The following is a 25,024-nucleotide window of genomic DNA, read 5'->3' on the forward strand; positions in this document are numbered from 1 at the left end:
TCTGTTGAAAATCATGAAATCACTAATATCATGATTGACTTTTCAATGCCTATTGAATGTAAACCGCTGCCGCCGCCGCAAAATAGCTCGCAGAGAGGTTCAACTTGTTTACTGTTTCCATATTTCCCTCACCGCTCACAAAGATCACAAGCAGACAGACTAGAACAAAACCAGGCAAATTAGTACTTTTAATGCTGTGTATTCCCACAGCGTGCATGCATGGTGGACAGCAGAATGACTAATTTCATCGGGGAGATATTTCTCGCAACACCAGCCAGTGTAGTGGACCTTCTTCTTCTTCTTTTGACCTGTAACGCTTTGTATCGCTTCTTAGGTCCTCCTTCTCCACACTTTTATACTTCACAACATGCACTTAGGGCCGCTTTCACAGTCATTTTGTTTGTTTTGATCGTTACCAATGGTGGCGATCGCTGCTATAGTATTTCCACGTGAAACTGGCCGATGGGTAGTGGCGGCTGTGGGGTTAGCCTAGCCCCGCACTTACCACACACTCAACACCTCTCGCTTCGTCTGCAGCCACCACTACCCGGCCAGTTTCACGTGAAATACTAAGCGGCGATCGCCGCCATTGGTAACGATCAAAACAAACAAAGTGACTGTGAAAGCAGCCCTTAGTTACTTAACAGTGCACACTTGTACACTTCACCCTGAACTTAGGTGTTTTTCTGTCCTTTTCTTTCCCTGATTTTGCTTTTCTATGCCCTTTTTGGCTATTTTTCACTATTACTTTTCACCATCACTGCCATGCATTACAGGTCAAAAGAAGAAGAAGAAAAGGAAAACAACACCAGATCTACAATTTTCATAGACTTGAGAAAAAGATTTTTGGACTGTGGTTCCACAGCACGGGGTGTTCTCTTATCTTGTCAATCAAATAGTAAGCAAAGCAGCTCTGCCAGTCCATTTTACGAGTCTCTTGGTGGGCCATCTTCCACTGCTCCTCACTCCTCAGCCACTGCCGTCGTCTGTTTGTTTACATGCAGCCGTTCGGTACCCACGCTCGTACTCACAACCGTTTTCCATTCATACGGACAACCAACAACCCGCTCCCGGTTGGGCATACGGGCAATTGCGGTTGCCCATAGCTCCAATGGTCGGACACCGCCTTTTAAGGCAGCACTCATAACGCTGACGGTAGGTCGACGTGACCAGTACATGTCAAAGCAACATGAAACTCGTGGCGGTAATGCGCAAAAGTCGTGATGGTAAGAATTTAGGACTAAGCGCTAAACTTGAGAATCGTGAAACTCGGATAGTGCGAAACTCGAGAGGGTATGGTATTGATTTTTGAGTCTAACATAAAAAAACTAGTGTTTTAATGTTGAAGATCTAAGTATGAAATCTCTTCACCAAAGATATTTCATACCCTGAAGTTTTTTCATACAACACCAGGCGCCTGGGCCACGCATGCGCAGTAGGGAGGAGACAACGTTTTTTTTTCTGAGGCGGAAAAAAGTAGCGATTATCGCTAGTTTGGTTACAAAAGTAACAAAGATACTGATATATATTTAAATAAGTAGCGGATGGCCGATAACCCGATTTTGTTATCAGCGATAAAGTATCGCGATAACTTATTGCAATAACGCCCAGCTATGGGGCTATTCCTAGCGATCAACTTCTTTCAGCACAAGAATATCCACTGATACACGTGGAGGAGGGGGAAAGATTATGAGCAGAAAGGATTGATTGATTATGTGGCAGTAGATGGAAGACTTAGGAACGATATTTGTGACGCAAAGGTAGTAAGAGAAATGTTTGATGACTCTGACCATCTTCCAGTGCTGGCAAAATTAAGGCTGAAGGAAAAGTGGGTGTTTGAAAAGAAAAGTGAAGTAAAAAAGGAAATATTGAAGTTAGAAAAGTTACAGGGAAAAGAAATAAAAGAGGAGTATAAACATGAAATGGCAGATGCCTTAAATGAAAAATGGGAAAGTGTAAAAGATAGTACAGATATTGAAAAAGTTTTTGAACATTTAAAGAAATAATGTTAGCTACAACAAAAAAGTGTAAGGGATGAAAGTGGTGAGGGATTGAAAAGAAAAGGAAATTCATGGTGGACAAAAGAGATAGGGAGGATAGTAAAAGAGAAAAGGGAACTTTTTAAGAAAACTCAAGAAAGAAATGTGGCTGAGCAAATAAAAAGGGAAAGGGAAAAGAAATAAAGAGAATGCAAAATGAAATTAAAACAAGCAATAAAAGAAAGTAAGAAGAGAGTTGATGAAGACTTTGGAAAAAGACTAAATGAAAAATATAAAGGAAACAAAATCATATTGGAAAGAAGTAAAGAATGAAAGGAATGCAGAAAATATCTCCCCAAGTAAAATAAATGAAGTTATGGATGAGAATGGAAAGATGTTGAAAGACGGGGAAACTGTGAAAGAGAGATGGAGAGAATAGTTAAAAAACTTAATGAATTTTGAGGATGGACGTCCAGCAGCCGTAACAGCAGCAGTTTTGAGTGGAGGTAGAGGAGGAGTATATGAAGAAAGAACTATAACATATGAAGAAGTAAATCAAGCAATAAGAAGATTAAAAATGGAAAGGCAGCAGGAATTGATGGAATCACAGCAGAAATGTTGAAGTGTGGAGGAGATGTAGTTGTTAAATGGATGGTCAAGATATATGAAGTAGCATGGGAAGGGGGGAGGGGGGGGGGTGCCAGCAGACTGGACAAAAGCCATCATTGTCCCAGTTTACAAGGGGAAGGGCAGGAGAGGGGAATGTGGGAGCTATAGAGGTATAAGTCTCCTGAGTACACCCGGAAAGGTATATGGAAAAGTCATAATAGAGAGGGTGCAAAGACTTACAGAAGAGAAAATCAGTGAAGAACAAGGAGGCTTCAGGAAGGGAAGGGAATGTGTGGATCTGATATTTGCCTTCAGGATGGTAGTAGAAAAATATTACCAAAAGGAAAGAACTATACGCTACCTTCATGGATTTAGAAAAAGCTTATGGCAGAGTCAATTGGCTGGCATTGTGGGGTGTTTTAAAGATATATGGTGTGGGAGGAAAACTGCTTACTGCAATGAAGTCTTTCTATGAGGATGCATCCACATGTTTTAAAATTAGTGGAGAAACAAGTGAACATTTTGAGATAAAAGTGGGCTTAAGACAGGGGTGTGTCATGTCACCATGGTTGTTCAGTATTTATATGGATGGTGTTATGAGAGAAATTAAGGGCAAAGTTGGGGAAGTTGGAGTAAAAATGTTCACTGAGGGAAGGAAGTGGGTACTGAATTCAATCTTATTGCTGATGACACAGTGGTCATTGCAGAAAATGAAAGTGACCTACAAAATTTGGTCAGCATTTTTGATAGGGTATGTAGAAGTAGAAAGCTGAAAGTAAATGTCAACAAAAGTAAATTGATGGTTTGTGAGTGGAGTAGAAGTGAGGTTGTGGATTTTGTACGCCCATATAGAGTGGGAATTGAATGTGAAAGAGAATGCAAAATAATTTTGAATGGTGAAGAAATGGAGGAGGTTAACACGTTACCCGCGTGTTGGTTCACCAGTGTACCATATCAGACTATGTTCTGGTACATATTGTTCCACTGGTGGCCAAAAAATAAAAAAATTCAGAACTTGATAATTAGCATATTTTCTATCCCTTTTATAGGCTAATATGTAATTGGATTGTTTGTTTTCTTGATCACAAAGGCTTAAATGAAACACTCACATATCATTGCCATCCAAAGTATATTAATAAACTGCAAGAAAAATTGCTGACACAAAACTAAAAAAATGTCTCAGGAATATCAAATTAACATAATTTTACTGTTTGTTTTAACAAAATTAATTTCCTTTTCACATAATAATGATTGGCATGACTTATTACCTGAAACACTATATTTTACACCAAAGTAACAGCATTTTCCTTTTTTTTTTTTTTTTTTTTTTTTTTTTTTCATTATAACAAAGAATTTTTTTTCACATAATTATGATTGTCATGACTTAGTACCTGAAACACACTATTATAACTGAAAGATTTTTTTTTTTTTTTTTTTTTTCCCACATAATTATGATTGTCATGACTTAGTACCTGAAACACACTATTATAACTGAAAGATTTTTTTTTTTTTTTTTTTTTCCCCACATAATTATGATTGTCATGACTTAGTACCTGAAACACTATCTACACCAAAGTAACATCATTTTCATGTTTTTTTTTTTTTTTTTTTTTTTTTTTGTTTTATATTATAACTTTTTTTTTTTTTTTTTTTTTTCACATAATAATGACTGACATGACTTAGTACCTGTTGAAACACACTATTCTACACTTATGTTTCTCAGTAAAGCAAGGAAGACAAAGATGTGGCTTATCATCACAGTGGTCACAGTTTGTTTCTTGCTGCAGCATAGCCTTCATTCAGATAAATTTTCTCGCAACATCCACGACTATCCTAGGAGTAGGTAGGAAGACACCTACCAAACGGGCGCGAGCTACTCTCGGTGAGGATATATGGGAAGCGAGGAGGGTGCTGAAGCCCTTCAAAGACCCTTCCCATGTCCTCAATAACCGTTTCTCTTTTGTTTCATCAACACCAGAGAGCAGTTCAGCATGCTCTCTAAAGACCGTTCCTCTCTCTTTCTACTCCACACTACATTCACACAACACACACACCTTTTCCCGAAATTCAAAATTCAAAATGGCTAACGAAAACACTGCCTCGGAGTCCCCGCCTGGGGGGGTGGACCATAAATTCCCCCAGGAAGGACTCTCCTTCTGGCTGCCGACTTGAGAGGTGTCGTGATAACTCCTCGAACCTCCTCCTTATCAATTTCTGCAACATTCGTGGTCTTCGTTCTAATTTTCATTCTGTGGAACACCATCTCTCCTCCTCTAAACCTCATCTTCACTTCCTCACCGAAACACTGATTTCTGAGGCTACTGACAGCAACCTTTACTCTGTTCCCTCCTACTATCTCTTATCCTAAATTTCAATCCAAAGCTGGATGTTGCGCCTACGTGCGGAACGACATCACTTGCTCTCGTGCCCACGACCTTGACTCTTCTGAATTTTCCACCATCTGGCTAAGACTTCATTGTCATTCTATTACTAAATACATATGTGCTGTTTATCTCTCACCTAACTCTACTAACTATGTAAAATTCTTTGACTATTTGAACTCTGAAGTGGAGCACATCTTGACTCACTCTCCCTTTGCTGAAATCTCCATCTTGGGAGATTTCTATGTTCACCACCAGCTTTGGCTTTCATCCTCTTTCACTGACCAGCCTGGTGAACAGACCTACAACTTTGCTCTCCTCAACGACCTAGAGCAGTTGGTTCAGCACCCTACTCGTATTCCCGACCGTCTTGGAGACAGGCCCAACATTCTAGACCTCTTCCTTACCTCTAATCCTTCTGCTTACTCTGTCAAACTGTTCTCTCCGTTGGGCTCCTCCGATCATAACCTTATTTCTGTACCTTTCTGTATTTCTGTACCTTTCTGTATTTCTGTACATCCTCTAGACCTGCCGAAGAGGCTGTGCTTCTGGCATTTTGCTTCAGCTCGGTGGGACGACCTGAGGATGTACTTTTCCGATTTCCTGTGGAATGATTACTGCATCCAGGAGAGAGACCCCTCTGTGTGTGCTCAGCGCATCACAGAGGTGATTGTCTCTGGAATGGAGGCATACATTCCACGTACTTTCTCTACTCCTCATGCTAAAAAGCCTTAGTTTAATCACGCTTGTTCTCATGCTATAAACGATAGAGAGGCAGCTCACAAAAGGTTCCAGAGCCTTCGAACTCCCGCTAACTATGACCTTTACATTTTAGCCCGGAATCGTGCCAAATCTATTCTCTGACTTACCAAAACTTCTTTTATTAATAGAAAGTGTCAACACCTTGCTTCTTCTAATTCTTCCCGTGACTTCTGGCATCTAGCCAAAAATATCTCCTCCAATTTCACTTCTTCCTCTTTCCCTCCTCTCCTTAACCCTGACGGCAGCACTGCCGTCTCATCTGCTCTAAGGCTGAACTCTTTGCTCAAACTTTCTGTAAGAACTCCACCCTGGATGATTCTGGGCATATTCCTCCTACTCATCCCCCCTCTGACTCCTGTTATTAAGATTCTTTCAAATGATGTTTTCTATGCCCTCTCTGGCCTCAACTCTCAGAAGGCTTATGGACCTGATGGAGTGCCTCCTATTGTCCTTAAAAACTGTGCTTTTGTGCTGACACCCTGCCTGGTCAAACTCTTTCGTCTCTGCCTGTCAACATCTACCTTTCCTTCCTGCTGGAAGTATGCCTTTGTACAGCCTGTGCCTAAGAAGGGTGACCGTTCCAATCCCTCAAACTACCACCCTATAGCTTTACTTTCCTGTCTATCTAAAGCTTTTGAATCAATCCTTAACTGGAAAATTCAAAAGCACCTTTCCACTTCTAACTTTCTATCTGATCGCCAGTATGGGTTCCGCAAGGGGCGTTCTACTGGCGATCTTCTTGCTCTCTTAAGTGACTCTTGGTCATCCTCTCTTAGCCGTTTCGGTGAAACTTTCTCTGTTGCGCTAGACATATCGAAAGCCTTCGATAGAGTCTGGCACCAGTCTTTGCTTTCTAAACTGCCCTCTTTCGGATTCTATCCCTCTCTCTGTTCCTTTATCTCCAGTTTCCTTTCCGGCCATTCTATCTCTGCGGTGGTAGACGGTCACTGCTCATCCCCTAAATCTATCAACAGTGGCGTTCCACAGGGCTCTGTCCTATCACCCACTCTCTTCCTGTTATTCATCAATGATCTTCTTTCCATAACAAACTGTCCTGTCCATTCATACACCAACGACTCCACTCTGCATTATTCAACTTCTTTCAGTAGAAGACCAACACATCAGGAAGTACACGACTCCAGACTGGAGGCTGCAGAACGCTTAACCTCAGACCTTGCTATCATTTCCGATTGGGGTAAAAGGAACCTTGTGTCCTTCAATGCCTCAAAAACTCAATTTCTCCACCTATCAACTCGACACAATCTTCCAAACACCTATCCCCTATTCTTCGACAACACTCAGCTGTCACCTTCTTCAACACTAAACATCCTCGGTCTATCCTTAACTCAAAATCTCAACTGGAAACTTCATATCTCCTCTATCGCTAAATCAGCTTCCTCGAGGTTGGGCGTTCTGTATCGTCTCCGCCAGTTCTTCTCCCCCGCGCAGTTGCTATCCATATACAGGGGCCTTGTCCGCCCTCGTATGGAGTATGCATCTCAAGTGTGGGGGGGCTCCACTCACACAGCTCTTCTGGACAGAGTGGAGTCTAAGGCTCTTCGTCTCATCAGCTCTCCTCCTCCTACTGATAGTCTTCTACCTCTTAAATTCCGCCACGATGTTGCCTCTCTTTCTATCTTCTATCGATATTTCCACGCTGACTGCTCTTCTGAACTTGCTAACTGCATGCCTCCCCCCCTCCCGCAGCCCCGCTACACACGACTTTCTACTCATGCTCATCCCTACACTGTCCAAACCCCTTATGCAAGAGTTAACCAGCATCTTCACTCTTTCATCCCTCACGCTGGTAAACTTTGGAACAATCTTCCTTCATCTGTATTTCCTCCTGCCTACGACTTGAACTCTTTCAAGAGGAGGGTATCAGGACACCTCTCCTTCTAAAATTGATCTTTCTTTTGGCCACCTCTTTTAATTCTTTTTTGGAGCAGTGAGTAGCGGACTTTTTTTTATTATTTTTTTATTTTATCCCAGGGAGTCCTCCCTGGGAGAATTTATGGTCCCCCCCTCCAGCCGGGACACCGAGGCAGTGTTATTTTTCGCCATTTTGAATTTTGAATTTCAGGAAAAGTTGTGTGTTGTGTGAATGTAGTGTGGTGTAGAAAGAGAGAGGAACTGTCTTTAGAGAGCATGCTGAACTGCTCTCTGGTGCTGATGAGACAAAAGGGAAATGGTTAGTGAGGACATGGGAAGGGTCTTTGAAGGGCTTCAGCACCCTCCTCGCTTCCCATATATCCTCACTGGGAGTGGCTCACTCCCATTCGGTTGGTGTCTTCCTACCTCCTCCTACTATATATTATTATTGTGTGATGTGTTGGGCCACTGGTGAGCCACCACTTTTCTGCTGCTCTTGACATTTCTCAGCCAGTTGAGATGACGCTCACCTCCTCTCGCTTTGGTAGCGCGTGGGAGACTGATGTAATAGACAAAGGAAGGAATCACAAGGGGAGCGGGACAAGCTCTTGCCATAATGTGGGGAATGTGTTAATGAGTTTACGTACCTCGGATCAGTTATGTGTAAGCATGGTGGTACAGGAGAGACAAGAGAAAGGGCATTGCAAGAAGAAAGGTGGTAGGGTCTTTGGGACGTATCATGACTGGCAGAAGTGTGAGCATGGAGGTAAAGAGGGATTTGAGAAATACAATAATAGAACCAACCCTCACATATGCAAGCCAAACATGGGCCTGGAATGAAAGTCAGAGGTCTAGAGTGCAGGCAGTGGAAATGAGTTATTTGAGGAGTGTATGTGGTGTGAGTAGAATGGATGGAGTGAGTAATGAAAGTGTGTATGAGTGTTTTGGAATGTGTCACAGGGGTGAAGGGAAGAAGTGTGGAGTGGTGGAAGAAGTGGAGCGACAGACTTTAAAGTGGTTTGGCCACATGGAGCGAATGGAGGAGAGTAAGATGACCAGAAGGGTGTATGTGAGTGAGATTGAGGGAGGGAATGTTGGAGGATGACCTCCAGTGAAATGGAGAGATAAGGTGCAAGAGTACGTTAGGGAGAGGGGGGAAAGATCCATGAGAAACTTTTAGCAGGCAAGGAGGGAGTGTCTGGATAGAGAAAGTTGGAAGCTCTTCTGCCATGGCCATCCCCTGGCGGGAGTTCCTAGGAGCAGGCGTCGATGAGATGATCATGATCATGAACTATTGTAAACTTGCTTCATTGTTTCAGGTAGGGCCACCCTTCATGAAAAGGGTGACTTCTCTGAAAAAACAAAAATGAAATAAAAGGAACAACAACAACAACAAGAAAAAAATGGCAGGATGCTGTAAACCAAAATTTACAGTTTGACCTCCTCTAGTTATGGCACAAGTAAATATAACAAGGCTTTAGCCTACCAGTACTTCTTTCATCAATAATAGTACATATATACAAAATAATTAATAAAGATTGACTGAGTCGAGTTCAGTGTTGTGGGAGGTGGGTGTTAGGTTGACGAAAACAAGCGAATGCTTGGTTCGTGTGGGGAAAGGATGACATATACCTCGTTCTACCTGTTCTTCTATGAGTTCGTCCATCTGTCTAGCTATACATTTCATTACACAGATATCACTTGCCTGTTGTCATAAGCCACTTGTCCCTGTCTATCCACTTCTTCCTTATAGACTACAACTTATCTATTCACAAACACAGTGAACCTATCACATCACCTGAAGGAGGATTCCTGGCCATCTTGCGGTAGTAGTGGTAATGCACGTTGATGGTACTGTGGAGAGGCTGCTTGACTGGTTGGTGCTCTGCAGCCGGGAGCAGTGGAGTGCTGCTGTCATGTGGTGGCGTCATAACATGATGCCAGTTGTTTTGGAGCACAGAAATGTATATGTACTTAAACTGGCTGTAACATCAAAAATACTGTTCACATTGAAAATTCAACCTCACTGCCCTACCATATTGGGCTGGTAGATTTCCAATCCATCGTTACCTCAAGTTGAGCAAACAAGTCTATTAGCAGGCATTGCCTACCCTTAAAATTCAAAGTTTCCCTCCGTTACTACCATAGCTGGGCACGATAACAAAAAACCTTATTCCCGATAACCGATAACTGATAATGGAAAACCTTAACGGTGATAACCGATATTCGTTAACTGGAAACGCAAATATAGGCGATAACCGATATAAATCCACAATTCCAATACTAGCTAGCGATAAGTCCGATAGGCGAAAATGATACTATATTGATATTTCAAATAAAAAACATAGATGAACTCAAATTTTCATCATCTGTATTTTAGAAAACTTACAAAACCTTAAAACCACACGTTGACACGTACATATGGACGGTAATTCTAGAAACGCCTGAACCGGTGTTGTGTTATTTGGCGGCCCCACCGTCAAAAGCTGGCGCTTTTGTTTACAAACACTGGTCTCTCGTGAATTGCGCATGCTCAGACCAGCAAGCGTAGACCTGTGCAGTCTCACAAAGCTTTTTAACCGTAATTAAGAGTTGCCGGAAGGCTGAATCAGACATACAGTACCACTACCACTATTCTCGCTGTTTCTAGAATGACACTCTGTACGAGTTGTATTTATATGTACAGAGTGTCGTTCTAGAAACAGCGAGGATAGTGGTACTGTTTGTCTGATTCAGCCTTCCAGCAACTCTTAATGTGATAAAAAGCTTTGTGAGACTGTACAGGGCTACGCTTACTGGTCTCAACATGCGCAGTTCACGGGAGACCAGTGTGCGCTTTTCGATGATGGGAAACCAAATACACTTCACCAGGTGCCTTCAATACCATGGCATGCTCACAAACGAATATGGAATATCAAATTTGAGGCAGTGAATAATAATTTTGGGGGCAAAGTTAAATGATTTTTCTCTTTGATATATTGATTTTTGAGTAACATAAAAAATAACCACGCATGTGCAGTAGGGAGGAGACAACGGTTTTTTTTTCTGAGAGGCGGGAAAAAGTAGCGATTATCGCTAGTTTGGTTACAAAAGTAACGAAGATACCGATATATATTAAAATAAGTAGCGGATGGCCGATATCCCAATTTTGTTATCAGTGATAAAGTATCGCGATAATGCCCAGCTATGGTTACTACAACCGAGAGAGCCCGGGTTCGATTCTCGGGTGGAGTGGAAAAATTTGGGCGGCTTTTCCAATACCCTACGCCCCTGTCCACCCAGCAGGGAATGGGTACCAGGTATTAATCATTGGTTGTGTCCCGTCTCCTGGGATCTGTTCCCTTTTCCTATAATTCCTTCCCCTTCTGTCTCTCTCCGGCATATGACCACAGATGTTGCGCCGACTGAACGAAACATTCCTTTTCCTCAGTTACTACGAATTTATAGTCGGTGTCATTTTTTAATATTTGTTTCCATGATGTCTTTGCAGGACCCTGAAGCTGTGCTGGCTACCTTTCGCAAGGAATGGCAACGTGAACTGGAAGGTGCTCAGGTTCAGAGAGGTCTGTGCAATGAGTCCATGCAGCAGTCTCCCTCAAAAGCCACAGAAGTGTCCCCCAACCTTCCTAAAGGAAGTCTGAAAGCTTTGCAGAGTTCTCCTAAAAAGGACGTTGATAGTGATAGTGTTGGTGCAAACATCAGTGAAGCAGGAGAGAATAAGGATTATGGTGAGCCTGATGTTGACAGCAGTGCTCATATGGAGGAAGTTACTCCAGATGTTGAAACAAAGGTATGAAGCTTATGGAATTGTTTATGCAGATTCAATGTTTTGGGTGCATAATATATTGTTATGAGTAATAGTTGGGGCCCTAGAGCAATAGTTGTCAATTTTTATCAGATTATGACCTTCTAACAGTCATCAAAAACATTCATCCCTCACTTCTTTTTAAAATTTAGAGGTATATAAAGGTCCTGATATGTATTTTATATTTTTCTCTAGAAAATAACAAGATTATTAGTGTTGTAAGGTAACAAGTGGATGGAGGACAGGGCTTCTGTGCCTCTGCTTACGGTTATCAGTAAGTTTAACCCCTTTGCCCCAGTACAGGTAACTCTCGATTTATGCGAGTATTGTGTCCTTGAAAAGGTCGCGTAAATCAAAAACAATATAAATTAAACAAGAGGTAGGTTTGTACCTTTATTGCCTACTGTATCACTCTGACTCTTCTCCCTCTTGTGGTTCCTCCTCTGGCTGCCCTTCCCCTCGTGGTAGCACAGCAGCGAGGGTGTTGTTGTTGTTGTTGAGTAGCGTGGTAGCATGGGTACTGTATTGTTGTTCAAGTGGCGTGCAAGAAGAACTGAGCTCAGCTGTGTGGCCGTGTGTCCAGTCAGTAGTTGCGTTAGATATCTGGTGGCCACTCCCTAAAATATCGTGTATAAGTGAAAAAAAACGTGTAAATTAAACATTTATTTGGATCCCATGTTAGTTCAAAAACGCGAAAACCAAACTCGCATAAATTAAGAGTTACCTGTATATGACACAGAGGACAATCCAGACTTCCTTGTACGTAAGAGGTTTGAACATTGAAATTAATAAAACATTGATATTTCCATAAAGATTTCATTCATGAATATTGCATTGTATATCATTTGAAAGCTTATTGATTTTCCAGTGTTTTATAATTGCTCTCAACACCTGATAAAAAAGAAATACCTTGAACAGAATAGGAATATCTTGTTAAGCTTTTTCTTTTGAGCTGTGTATTTGGAGAGAGAGAGAGAGAGAGAGAGAGAGAGAGAGTGTCAAAATTACGTGTGGGCATTGCAAGTGTTGGAAATAAATTAAATTAACCCAGTAGCAGCGGGGATCATGTTTCTTAATGGTCCCTCCAAGCAAGAAAAATGAGAGAAAAATCACCCCTCACACAAACCATTTTATAATATATATCAAAGCATTTGTGATCAGATTATGTATCATCTATTTTGGGGGGTAAATATCATGGCACAAATTTGGCCCGTCACTGCTACACGGTGAAGCCACAAATTTGGCCCGTCGCTGCTACCGGGTTAAGGGAGCCCACTGTGTAATGCCCCGACGAGCTTCTTTTCTAAATCCTTCCTATTTCTCAACACGGCCTCTGCGTGTATCGAAATAACACGAGAAATTAATCAAGAGTGAGGGTATTCCCCGGCTGCCTGGGATTGAACCCGCGACCAGCGTGACGGGAGAGCCACTCCTTACCAAGTCGGCCAAAGAGGTACCCCACTGGCTAAGTGGGTTTTGGGAGGCTTGTTCATCAGGCCGTCGCCGCACTACACAGCTTTCCCCCCTATGTAGATTAATTTCTGTGTGTTGACAATGTCCCTTTGAGACATAACTCCACAATGTCCCTTTTAGACATACTACCTCCAACATTCCCATTTTCTATCAACCTCGGAGCATGGGCCATCCTACCTGTTACCCCTTCGGGGAAACTCAACAGAACTGCAGGAGAGGATGCCCACCGCTATGCCACCACTGTAATGCCCCGCGAGCTTCTTTTCTCAATCCTTCCTATTTCTCAACACGGCCTCTGCGTGTATCGAAATAACACGAGAAATTAATCAAGACAAAATGAGGGTATTCCCCGGCTGCCTGGGATTGATACCGAGTCGGCCAAAGAGGTACCCCACTGGCTAAGTGGGTTTTGGGTGGCTCGTTCATCAGGCCGTCGCCGCACTACAACTGAACCACACATTAACTCGAAAGAAAGAATTCAAAGGTGTGAACTTACCTGCTAGACTCCTTAGATCTTACATAGGGCTAAACCTAAGATCCAACCAGAACTATAAGGTACTTAGCTGTCAGTTGATCTCCGGGAATATTATACAGTAAAGTTTTATATATGGTGTGTTCATATTTTGCAAATTTGCATTCAGTGACTTCAGTCAGTCATTACCCCAATTCTCATTTTGCGACCACATTCTCCCAATTGGCAATTACTACCCCCCTCCCTCCCCAGAAAACACCTTTTTTTATTTTTTTATTTATTTATTTTTTTTTTTTTACGTCGTGGCCTATTGTGCCAGTAGGCTTCTTCCCGGTGGGGCCTGATGGTCGGCCCAACCTGTTCTGGCGCAGGCGAGTGTTTATAGTGGCGCCATCTTGCATTGGCTCATGCTGCCCTCCCAGAGCTCATCTTTAATCCTAGAATCTAGAGTCCGGGTTGATGGGTGGTCTTCTGGACAGCATGTGGGTAGTTTTGAGCCACTCGGTGGCGGCTGAAAAATCCCAGCTTGGTGGCACCAGGCGGGGATTGAACTCGCATCATACTGAACGCAGCGCTGTCACGCTATCCATTCAGCCACCGCCTCCCCTGAGTCATATTTGGCGACCATGGTCTTGGCCACCCCACCCATGCTTCTCCTTTAGTTGGTATTGAAACTCAAGCTTTAAGTACTGCTCATGCTGCAGTTGCTAGTCATTACCCTATCAGTTTATAGGCTACAGTCTGCTCTACAAGCATACTGCCAGATCTAGCAGACACCAGTTGATTAGCACATGAGCTGAACAAGGGTGGAGTGAGTATCCAGTTATCTCCACTGTTGACAAGTTTCAGCTGTGTTTGGTTCACTCATTAGCCTGCACAGCTCCCTGCAGTAGTGGGGTGGGGTGGGGGGGTGGGAGCCAAACCAGACAGTCGATCAGGTGAACGCAACCAAAATGGGGTCCCTCAACAACAGCCTCCTTACAATATTCCTGCAGCAGCTCCTAGAGATGATTATTTACTTGAAACATCAATCAGTGTTGAACAAACTATTCACAGAAGGTAAGGAGATGCAGCAGAGGTGACACTAGCCTGTCATATACTAACTGCAACATGTCCTCATAGTTAATTGAGATGAATAGGCGCACCTAACATCACCTGAGCAGATCCAGGATTCAGTACGTTTCCTAAAATAGAGGAGGTAGCGTTATAATTGTATTTCATAAAGAATCCTTATAACCAAAAACTAATTAAAATTACGAGTATTTTCTTGAACACAACATTGAATAAACAACAGAAAAATAATATGAAAATACGTATAGCCACCTTTGGCAGATTGTCTTACTCAGAGCATAGTATTTACCTGTTTCTGACGCCTAACTATTGCCAAGAAACATCAGAATCTAAATTTTAACGATAACTATAAATTAGTTTCGTTATTGGAGCCCAGAAGACAGTTTGGGGGGAAGGAAGTCAGGAAATATAATCGGCTGAGTACGACAGCCTGGTAACATTGAGGCTGTATATCTCCGAGGCCAGAGGGAGCGCGCACACCATTTTGAGGGTATCAGACTTTTTTATTTTTTTATTTTTTTATTTATTTATTTTTACATCGCAGCCTATTGCGCCAGTAGGCTTCTTCCCAGCGGGGCCTGATGGTCGGCCCAAGGCTTCTTCCCCGTGGGGCCTGATGGTCGGCCCAGCCTGTTCTGGTGCAGGCATGTGTTTATAGTGGCACCATCTTGTGTTGGCTCGTGCTGCCCCCCGGAACTCATCTTGAGCCTCTCTTTGGAGAGGTTATCAAGAGCCTGGGTTGATGGATGGTCTTCAGGCCAGCATGTGGGTAGTCTTAGGCCACTCAGCGGTGACTGAAAAACCTCAGCTGTGCGGCGGCCAGGATTCGAACCCGCGTCCCTCCTGGAGCTCCTGAACGCGGGGCCGTCACGCTAACCACTCAGCCACCGCCTCCATTAAATAGCATATTTATACTGCGCAAAGTAGATAATGCCACTTATTGTGACTTCATGAGCTTTCATATTTATCTATTTGTGTATATTTTATGGTGGCAAAACTTATATTACTAGTTTCATTTTTGCCAGTGACACAAATTTGTGACTTTTTCACAATAGAATTTCACTCTAATAAGTGAATTAGACCCCACAGAAATATTACCAGTGTGTGTATGAATGAATACAAAGATAAGCACATACTTTGATTTAACTCTTGGATGTCTCGTGGATCATTAATAAATAAAAACAAAATATCCGGATAGGCCACTCTTTAGCCCGCTACCTTCTATGGCCCCCCAAAACCGTCCCTAAGCCAAGATTGTACCCCACGTTTTGGTGATAGGTGTGCCTATTAACGATGTTTCAACATTTCACTTCCCGAGACTGTCTGATCTACTGTATGACTCAAGATTTTCACTTTAGATTTAAAAAAAAAAAAAATACAATACCCTCCCGAGTTTCACGCTATCTGAGTTTCGTGATCCTCAAGTTTCACGATTAGTCCTAAATTCTTACCATCCTGACTTTTACACATTATCACCCCCGAGACTCGCGCTGCTTTGACATGTACGGGTCATGTCTACTTACCATTGGTGTCACGCACGCTACCTTAAAAGGTAGTATCACACTGGACGTTTTCCTTCAAACATTGTGGCTATGGCAAGAGAGAGAGAGAGAGAGAGAGAGAGAGAGAGAGAGAGAGAGAGAGAGAGAGAGAGAGAGAGAGAGAGAGAAGCCAAAGTTAGGGAGTGGGAGGGGGGATGTGAGGAACTCCTGTCCATGTAGAGTCTCAAAATATGTGCCTTGGAAAAAGGAAGAAAATGGGAAGAGAGAACAGGTCGTTTTGATGCCGCAGTTGAAGGCGGCTGCCTTATGATTGGTTGACAGTTCTGATAACACGCTTGTGATTCGCTTAGAGTCCGATGACGTCATCACCGACGTTCACCCTATCAGTGGCCTCACTGCCTTAACCCGTGGGCTTCGGCTATGTTTTGGATCCTTCTTTTCTTGTATTTAATTCTTACCATTTTATTTCATTTGCATTAACTTGTATTAAAACAACTCTTTTATCACTCATTAATTACTCCATAAATGATCTCACCGTCTCGTATCCCTGGCAGCATGATCCGGCTTAAGTTGTTGTTGGAGACTGGTGTTCGTGGATAAACAAGAGAAAAAGAAAATATACATTTATTTAAAATTAAATGAAAGTAATTGCCTTATGCAATATTCTATGCTCAGACGATCATAACACTCTGGCATATTCAGCAATGGATACAACATATGACAAACAACATGTCTTAAACGTAATACTACAATATGTGCTCAGTTGTTGCCAATAATAATAACTCGTCGTTCCACAAGCAGTGGTTTGTTTCTTTCTGCTTGCATCACAATATTTAGATACTCTCCTCACATCCTAATAACACATTCCTATAGTATAATCTACTACAATTTCACGGAAGCACCAAATTATACCACACCCAGTGGTTTTTACCTTTGCTTTACATCGCAATAAAATAATCACAATCCTGTCCCACTCACAATCCTACTACACATCTCCTACATTATAATCTCCAGGACAATACAGTCGGTTTCCCTTAGATTCTCAAATTTCTACTCATGATTAAGATCATAACAGCCATTCTCAGCTGAGTGAGTAGCAGTACTGCTTGAAGCGAGTGCAAGGCTCGGTCTGCTCATACCACTGTTGTCTAGGTCACATTTTTCCTTGCTTGAGGCGGAACTACATCCTTGACACGCCTTCATTTCCTACATAACCAGTAGCCAATATTTCCTGTCAACAACCATTGGCTCGCTCATTATGTTGTATTGTCTACTTCTCCTGCTTATTCGTGATGCACTCTTAAGACACCCCCACAGTGACTTCTCTTTTCAGTTATTCGCTTATAGCATTTCGTCACACCGCACGTGACATATTAGAGTCCTCTTGAATGGTTATCCACACTTCCTGACCACGCCTACTGGGTATCTGTTTTCTGTAAGTGGGTCTGGGTATTTTCCATAACCTCTCAGTAGTGTTAGTGCTTATTAGATGTTTACGACTTTATATATCTGACTAATTGCTTTCCTTCCCTCTCCTATCATATTTACAATTCTTGTCTCCATGTCTCCACTCGGTATTTGCCTCTGATTGGTGTCATTATTAATTAACTGTGCTGCTATGGTCATCCTCTGTTTGTCCATCTTCTGGGTCCTGACATATGGGAACGCCGAGAAGTGGCCAAGAAACAAAATTACACTGCATTTTGAGACTAAGAAAAGAGCATGGAACGTACATCACAGTACTCCTCTGATCCCCATAAAGCCGTTAAAAATATTTACTTTTACTCAAACTCCATTCTTTTTGGGTGGTGTTTGTTACAAAATAAACAGTCTCGTGACTCATGGCATCTAGCCAAAAGTCGCTTGTTGTCAACTTTAGAGAATTTGACAAGTGATTACTGTGTGGATAGCTAATTCATTATGCCATGACCTTACAGCACCACCTATGACGGAAAAAGCCCACCTAAAGATCACTCACCCACCACAATGACCCAGGGCATTCATGGTGGGTTGCGCTATGCCACCACCGCCTACAATTAGCTTGAATTAGGTGTTTTATGGCAAGCCCTTTTTAGGGTCCACCGTACCACAGCCACGACTCGTGAAAGCCCTGAAAAGGGTCTGCCGACGTTCTCGGGTTAAGGTGGTGTCACACTGGCCGTTTTCATTCGACCGTTGGGGTTATGGGCAATGCCTGTACCCCCAACCGGGAGCGAGTTCACGGTTATCTGTAAGCTGGTGTCACACTGGGCATTTTTCTTCCCACCACGTTGGCTTCAGCTTGGGCAACCAGCAACTCCAACTTTTCCTGGTGTGCGTCACACACAGCCAAGGTCGGTTGCCCGCATCCACATCCACAACATAAACAAAGCACTTGCCCTGCATCAACATGGCGTCATCTGCTAAAGTAAGGGCTGTCACAGCTTGTGCTGCCATTACCCAAGTTGTGGACTTGTTGCTGCAGTTAAATGGAAGGAAGAAACAGTTGTGGGTGTGGCATGCCTGTGGTTCCTCCATGCCAGTTCTCATTGTCACCACTGCGAGTGCACGGCCAACCCACCCATCTTGACTCAACCACATTTAAACACATGGATCGAATAGCAACACACACACACACACACACACACACACACACCAGACTCATTAGGATCCATTGCAGATGTTTCTGACAAACAGAAACAACTTCACCATTTCTTGAGTGTGTTAGGCAGTATTTGGTGAATGACTCACATGAACCAAACCTAGCTCTTGGCAAGAAGAGAGCAGTCGTCTTTAACACTGCTCTCTTCTTGCCATTGGGTATGTTTGGTTTGTATGAACCGCTCACCAAATAAGTTCTAACACACTCAAGGAAATGGCAAAGCCATTTTTGTTTGTGAAAAACATTTGCCATGGTTCATGATGAGTGTGGTGTGTGTGCGTGTGTGTGTGTGTGTTTGTTGTTACTCAATCCACGTGTTTATGTTGTCGGAGTCTAGATGGGTGCGTTGGCCGCTCATGTGCAATGGTGACAATGAGAACTGGCACGGAGGACCCACAGACACGCTACACCCACAACAGCTTCTTCCGTCCATTTAACTAATGCAACAAGTCCACAACTTGGGTAATGGCAGCACAAGCCTCAACAGCCCATACTTTAGCAGACGACGCCATGTTGATACAGGGCAAGTGCTTTGTTTACATTGTGGATGTGGATACAGGCAACCGACCTTGGCCGTGTGTGACGCACACCCGGAAAAGTTGGATTTGCCGGTTACTCAAGCTGCCGCCAACGTGGTGGGAAGAAAAAGTCCCAGTGTGACACCAGGTTATGGACAACTGACAACTCGCTCCCGAACGTGCGTACGGGCGTTGCCAGTAACCACAACGGTTAGAGGAAAACGGACCCCCTTAAGGCAGTGAGGCCGCCGATTGGGTGAGCGCCAGTGATGATGTCTTCGGACTCCCAGTGAATCACAAGCGTGCTTTCAGAGCTCAGCCAATCATAAGGCTTCATATGTGACTTTATAACGACCCATTCTCTCTTACTGTTTTCTTCCTTTTTCCAAGGTACAGTACTGTCTCCAGGAGTGAGAGTTTCAAGTTTGCGATTCACTTAGTTTGCAATAGGGACCCAAAAAATACGCTTTTTATTGACAACTGAAATTGCGATATGACCCAAACTTTGTGGGTGGCGCGCGTGAGAAAGTGGTGGTTTCCGCTGTAGTTAACGGGGCGGAGGGGGTCATGACATCAGGACGCACTGCGGCATCACCACCACAACACTGTATTCTGCTGCCCACTGCCATTGTTCACCTCACCCCCGCGGTCCCACCCAACTAAGGATAGTTCGGTGAAACGTCATCAACTCAGCCATGACGTCACTGGAGACCCACACGTGTGGCCGTGGCCAATAGTTCAGTGAAATGTCATCAACTCAGCCATGATGTCACTGGAGACCCATATGTGTAGCCGCGGTCAATAGTTCAGTGAAATGTCATCAACTCAGCCATGATGTCACTGGAGACCCATATGTGTGGCCGTGGCCAATAGTTCAGTGAAATGTCATCAACTCAGCCATGATGTCACTGGAGACCCATATGTGTAGCCGCGGTCAATAGTTCAGTGAAATGTCATCAACTCAGCCATGATGTCACTGGAGACCCATATGTGTGGCCGTGGCCAATAGTTCAGTGAAATGTCATCAACTCAGCCATGATGTCACTGGAGACCCATATGTGTGGCCGTGGCCAATAGTTCAGTGAAATGTCATCAACTCAGCCATGATGTCACTGGAGACCCATATGTGTAGCCTGGTCAATAGTTCAGTGAAATGTCATCAACTCAGCCATGATGTCACTGGAGACCCATATGTGGCCGTGGCCAATAGTTCAGTGAAATGTCATCAACTCAGCCATGATGTCACTGGAGACCCATATGTGTGGCCGTGGCCAATAGTTCAGTGAAATGTCATCAACTCAGCCATGATGTCACTGGAGACCCATATGTGTAGCCGCGGTCAATAGTTCAGTGAAATGTCATCAACTCAGCCATGACGTCACTGGAGACCCACACGTGTGGCCGTGGCCAATAGTTCAGTGAAACGTCATCAACTTAGCCATGACGTCACGTGTTCTATGACGTCACGTCGGTGACACATGCTGGAGACCCTCGCCAGCAAGAGTCTCATTTGAATTTTGGTTTTATTCAAGGATTTACACATCATATTATGCAGTGTGGTGTTCTCTGAAACTTCAATCCAGTGGCGCCGCGGCCACACGTGTGGGTCTCCAGTGACGTCTCTGTTTACATGTGACATCACGAGCGCGGTGCATTGTGGGAAAAATAAATGCTTAGCGAGCTATCCTTTATATGTCTCTCATCCTTGGTCCCACCCACACTTCTACCCCCACATCATTTGGGCCCTCAAAGCCTCGGCGTGGCGTTCTCCGTTCGCTCCCAGTCCCCCTCTGCCGTCCGCGCTAAAGCCGGCATGGCAGGGCAGTGGCAGGGATCCACCGCAGGGCTCACGCAGCGCAGGTCACAGGCAGGACACACTCATGGGGTGTGGAGCAAACGGCCCGGTGTGCCGCGGCTCGCATTTTGCGGTGGCAGTTGAGCCCTCTCGCCACTCATGCCGAGAGCTCGGACCGGCTTGTCTCCGGTCCTTTCGTGGAACACGCTAGGCATGGGCATGCGGCTCTCTCTATCGCCAGCTTTCAGCCCGGCATTTCAGAAGAGATGTTGATGGTTTTCAATTTTCCCCATTAGAATAATGGTTCAAAGTTTGCGATTTCAACATTTGCGACCCACAACGTCGACCTATTTATCGCAAACTTGGAGACAGTACTGTATGTATTTTGAGATAACAAGGGAGTAAAGGAGGAAAAAAAAGTCAGGTTCACCACAGGTCAGAACAAATAAGCTCTTTCAGTGTTTTCAATACCTCAAGTTTAGCGATCCTTGAGTTTAGCGCTATACCTTCGGAATGAAGCAAGCGCAAAACTCGGGAGGGTACTGTATATGTAAAATTAATTGATGCTTCCATTTTAGGCAGCAGAATTGTTCAAAAAAGCTGTTGAGTTGGAGCAAAGTGGACGACTGTATGAAGCCATCCAGTTCTATCGACGGGCAATGACACTGGTGCCAGACATAGAGTTCAGGGTCCACCATCAGAATGTCCTAGAGTGGAATGAAAGTAAGTGAATCATAGCATCTTTGTAATCATATAGTCAGCCCTCAAGACCAGTGTGTTTCATATCCATAGATCAAGCAGCCACAGATAAAAAGAGTGTCAAAAAATATAACTTGAATTTTCTGCACACTGCACTACTCTGAATCCATACAAAGGAAGTGATATGGAGGTCTGAAGCAGGTCTCTCAACCCAATTTTTTAGTTCTTAGTTCATTACCAAATGGATGTTTTTACTACTAGAAATGAGGGGTTGGAAATAGTATACATTTCATCAATTTTGAATCATGCATAGCTTACTACCATGGGTTTCAAAGGCAGTTATTGCATTGCCACCACCTCTATCCCTTGTCTCACGATGATATGAACCCCTTCAGTACCAGGTGTGTATTTACCTAGTCGTGGTATAAGGGAGAGGAGCTACGCTTGTACTGTCTCATCTCTTTATCTACCATAATCCAACTTGGCCTTAAAAAATGAATCGTCTTTGCGTGGACCACTTCTTATTCCAGCCATTCCAGGCCTCCACCACACTGTGTGGAAACCTGTTCTCCTTTATGTCTCTTCTACAGCCTTAGTTTTTCATCTTCCTTCCATGATCTCTTGATTTTCATGTATCCCACATTATTAGATCTTCTTTGTCCACTTTTTCCATCCCATTCAGCACCCTATATACCACAATCAGATCTCTTCTCTCCCTCCTCTGTTCCTGTGTCGGTCGGTTCAGCTGCTTCAATCTCTCTTTGTATGTTAAATCACATAGTCCTGGAACCAGTTTTGTTGCTGCCCTCTGAATTCTTTCTGCTCTCCTTATAATTGACTTTTTACTCAGCGGCCATACAATTTTTTGTTTTGTGATACGTGCGTGTCACAGCTTGATGTGCCCACCAGTCATCGGGTGCACCCCACGTGACACGCTCGTGTCATTTTTAATATGTTGGTATTAAGGGCTCACAAGGACTCGGTTTTTGGTTTATTTGCTATAGTAAGGTGGCAGTTCTGTCTGTACAGTAATCCCTCGCCATATTATGTTCACTTATCATGGATTTTTAAATTGTATCGTATCACAGATTTTTTGCTGTATTGCGGGATTTTGCGGTAAAATAAGTATTTTCTAGCCTAAAAAATAAAAACGATATAAATCAACGTAAGTAGGAACACACTTAAATAAGCACCTAAGCCGTGGGACCGGATGGAGTTTCAGGTTTTATACTTAAAGAGTGCAGAAATGAGTTAGTCGGCCCGATATATGACATCATTAGGTGCTCAATAAAAAAGGGCACAGTGCCTAGGGAGTGGAAGAGGGCAGAAGTGGTACCTATATACAAAAGTGGAAAAAAGGAAGAACCCCTAAATTACAGACCGGTGTCTCTGACCAGCGTAGTATGTAAAATATGTGAGAAAGTAATAAAAGAACAATAGATGAAATTTCTAGAACATAATCTAATCACAAACAATCAATATGGGTTTAGGAAAGGCCGCTCATGTGTGACAAACTTGCTGAGCTTTTACTCAAGAGTGACGGACAAATTACAGGAAAGAGACGGATGGGTGGATTGCATTTACCTAGACTTAATGAAGGCTTTTGACAAAGTTCCACATTCAAGACTGCTGTGGAAACTAGAAAATAAAGGAGGAGTGAGAGGGAAAATGAAGTGCTGGATGGAAAGCTACTTAAGAGGAAGAGAGATGAGAACCGTGGTTTAGGACACTAGATCGGAATGGAGAACGGTGGAAAGTGGAGTGCCCCAGGGGTCGGTTTTAGCACCAGTACTCTTCCTGGTCTATATTAACGATATGCCAGAGGGAATAAACAGCTACATGAGCCTGTTCGCAGATGATGCTAAACTGCAAAGACATATAAGAAACAGTGAAGACTGCAAGGAGCTGCAAGAAGACCTAAACAAGATTTGGAAATGGAGTCAGAAATGGGAGATGAAATTCAACATGAAGAAATGTCATGTTATGGAAATGGGAAAAAGTGTAAAGACCAAAATGGACATATAAAATGGGAGATGGTGAAATATTAAAGAAAGTAAATGAAGAGAGAGACCTGGGAGTAATAATGCAAGATTATATGCAACCTGAAAGTCATATGTCCTTTCCCATTTGCATGACCATTCGCTTATTCTAGTGAGATCTTGGCTCAGGGCTACACAGTCTTCTTCATTAGCCACCCTCCTCATTATTTTAGCATCATCAGCAAACATATTCATATAGTTTGTCACCCCTTCTGTCATGTCATTAATATAAGTTACAAACATAATCGGAGCCAGCACCGATCCTTGGGGGACTCCACTCGTCACTTCCATCCAGCTTGATTTATTATTCCTGATTACTGTTCTCATTTCTCTCTTCGTCAAAAAGTCCACAATCCAATCCAATATTGAACCGCCCAGACCTCCAACATGATTAAGTTTCCATATTAACTGCTTGTGTGGTACTTTATCAAACGCCTTCTTTAAGTCCAGATACACACAATCTGCCCAACCATCCCTCTCCTGTATTATATCAATTACTCTTGAATAGAAGCTGATCAGATTAGTTACACAAGACCATCCTCCTCTGAATCTGAATTGGCTATTTGTTAATATACTGTTTTCTTCTAAATACTCCACCTGTGTTTTTTATAATTTTCTCACACATCTTTGCTACTACACTTGTTAATGACACTGGCCTATAGTTCAACGGGTCTTCCTTACTTCCTCCTTTAAGTATTGGGACGATGTTAGCCCTCTTCCAGTCTCTCGGTACCTTCCCTTGTGGTAGTGAGACATTAATCAAGTTGCTCAACTTTTCAGCTATTTGCTGGTTACACTCTTTTAGCACCCAATTTGATATACCATCCGGTCCTGCTGATTTCCTCGCATCCAATTCTTCCAATAATTTTCTAACTTCATCTGCTGATGTTTGTATTCTCTCCAGACCCACTCTATTCACGGCACTGCATCTACACCTTCAAACTCACTCTCCCTTGTGAACACTGTTTGGAAACAATTATTCATCACTTCTACTATTTCACTTACATATAGTATCAAAAGTTTCACCATTAACTTTAACTTTCTGAATCTCATCTCTATTTTTCAACTTTCCATTTATGAACTTATAAAACAGTTTTGGCTGGTCTTTGCACTTATCTACAATATTTTTCTCAAAATTTCTTTTTTCTTCTCCTTGTTTTGACATAAGCATTCCTCTTCCTTTTGTACTCATTCCATAGATCCATCCTCCTATTTTTTCTCCATTTGTTCCATGCCTTCTCCTTTTCCTGCTTGGCGTCTACACACTTTCTATTGTACCACTCTTCTCTTGATTTCTGGCCTTCTTTCATCCTTGGTACCCACTTTTCCACTTCTTCGTTGTAAATCCGTAGAAAGATTGCCCATTTTTCCTCCACATTTTCAGCCTCAAAAAAAGTATCCCATTG

At 43.1% G+C, this 25,024-nt stretch overlaps 1 protein-coding gene across 1 annotated transcript in view; it reads left to right on the plus strand.

Annotated features, from left to right (window-relative positions):
• Positions 1–21,626, plus strand: part of LOC127005778 (uncharacterized) — a 58,551-nt gene extending 36,925 nt beyond the window's left edge. The window contains exons 3-4 of the mRNA XM_050874872.1: positions 11,094–11,393; positions 21,459–21,626. Of these exons, the coding sequence (XP_050730829.1) occupies positions 11,184–11,393; positions 21,459–21,611 (363 nt within the window). The 5' untranslated portion in view covers positions 11,094–11,183 and the 3' untranslated portion in view covers positions 21,612–21,626. The remainder of the gene's footprint in view (positions 1–11,093; positions 11,394–21,458) is intronic.
• The last annotated feature ends 3,398 nt before the right edge of the window (positions 21,627–25,024 follow it).

The sequence above is a fragment of the Eriocheir sinensis genome, chromosome 31 (assembly GCF_024679095.1).
Source record: "Eriocheir sinensis breed Jianghai 21 chromosome 31, ASM2467909v1, whole genome shotgun sequence".
Taxonomy (NCBI): Eukaryota; Metazoa; Arthropoda; class Malacostraca; order Decapoda; family Varunidae; genus Eriocheir; species Eriocheir sinensis.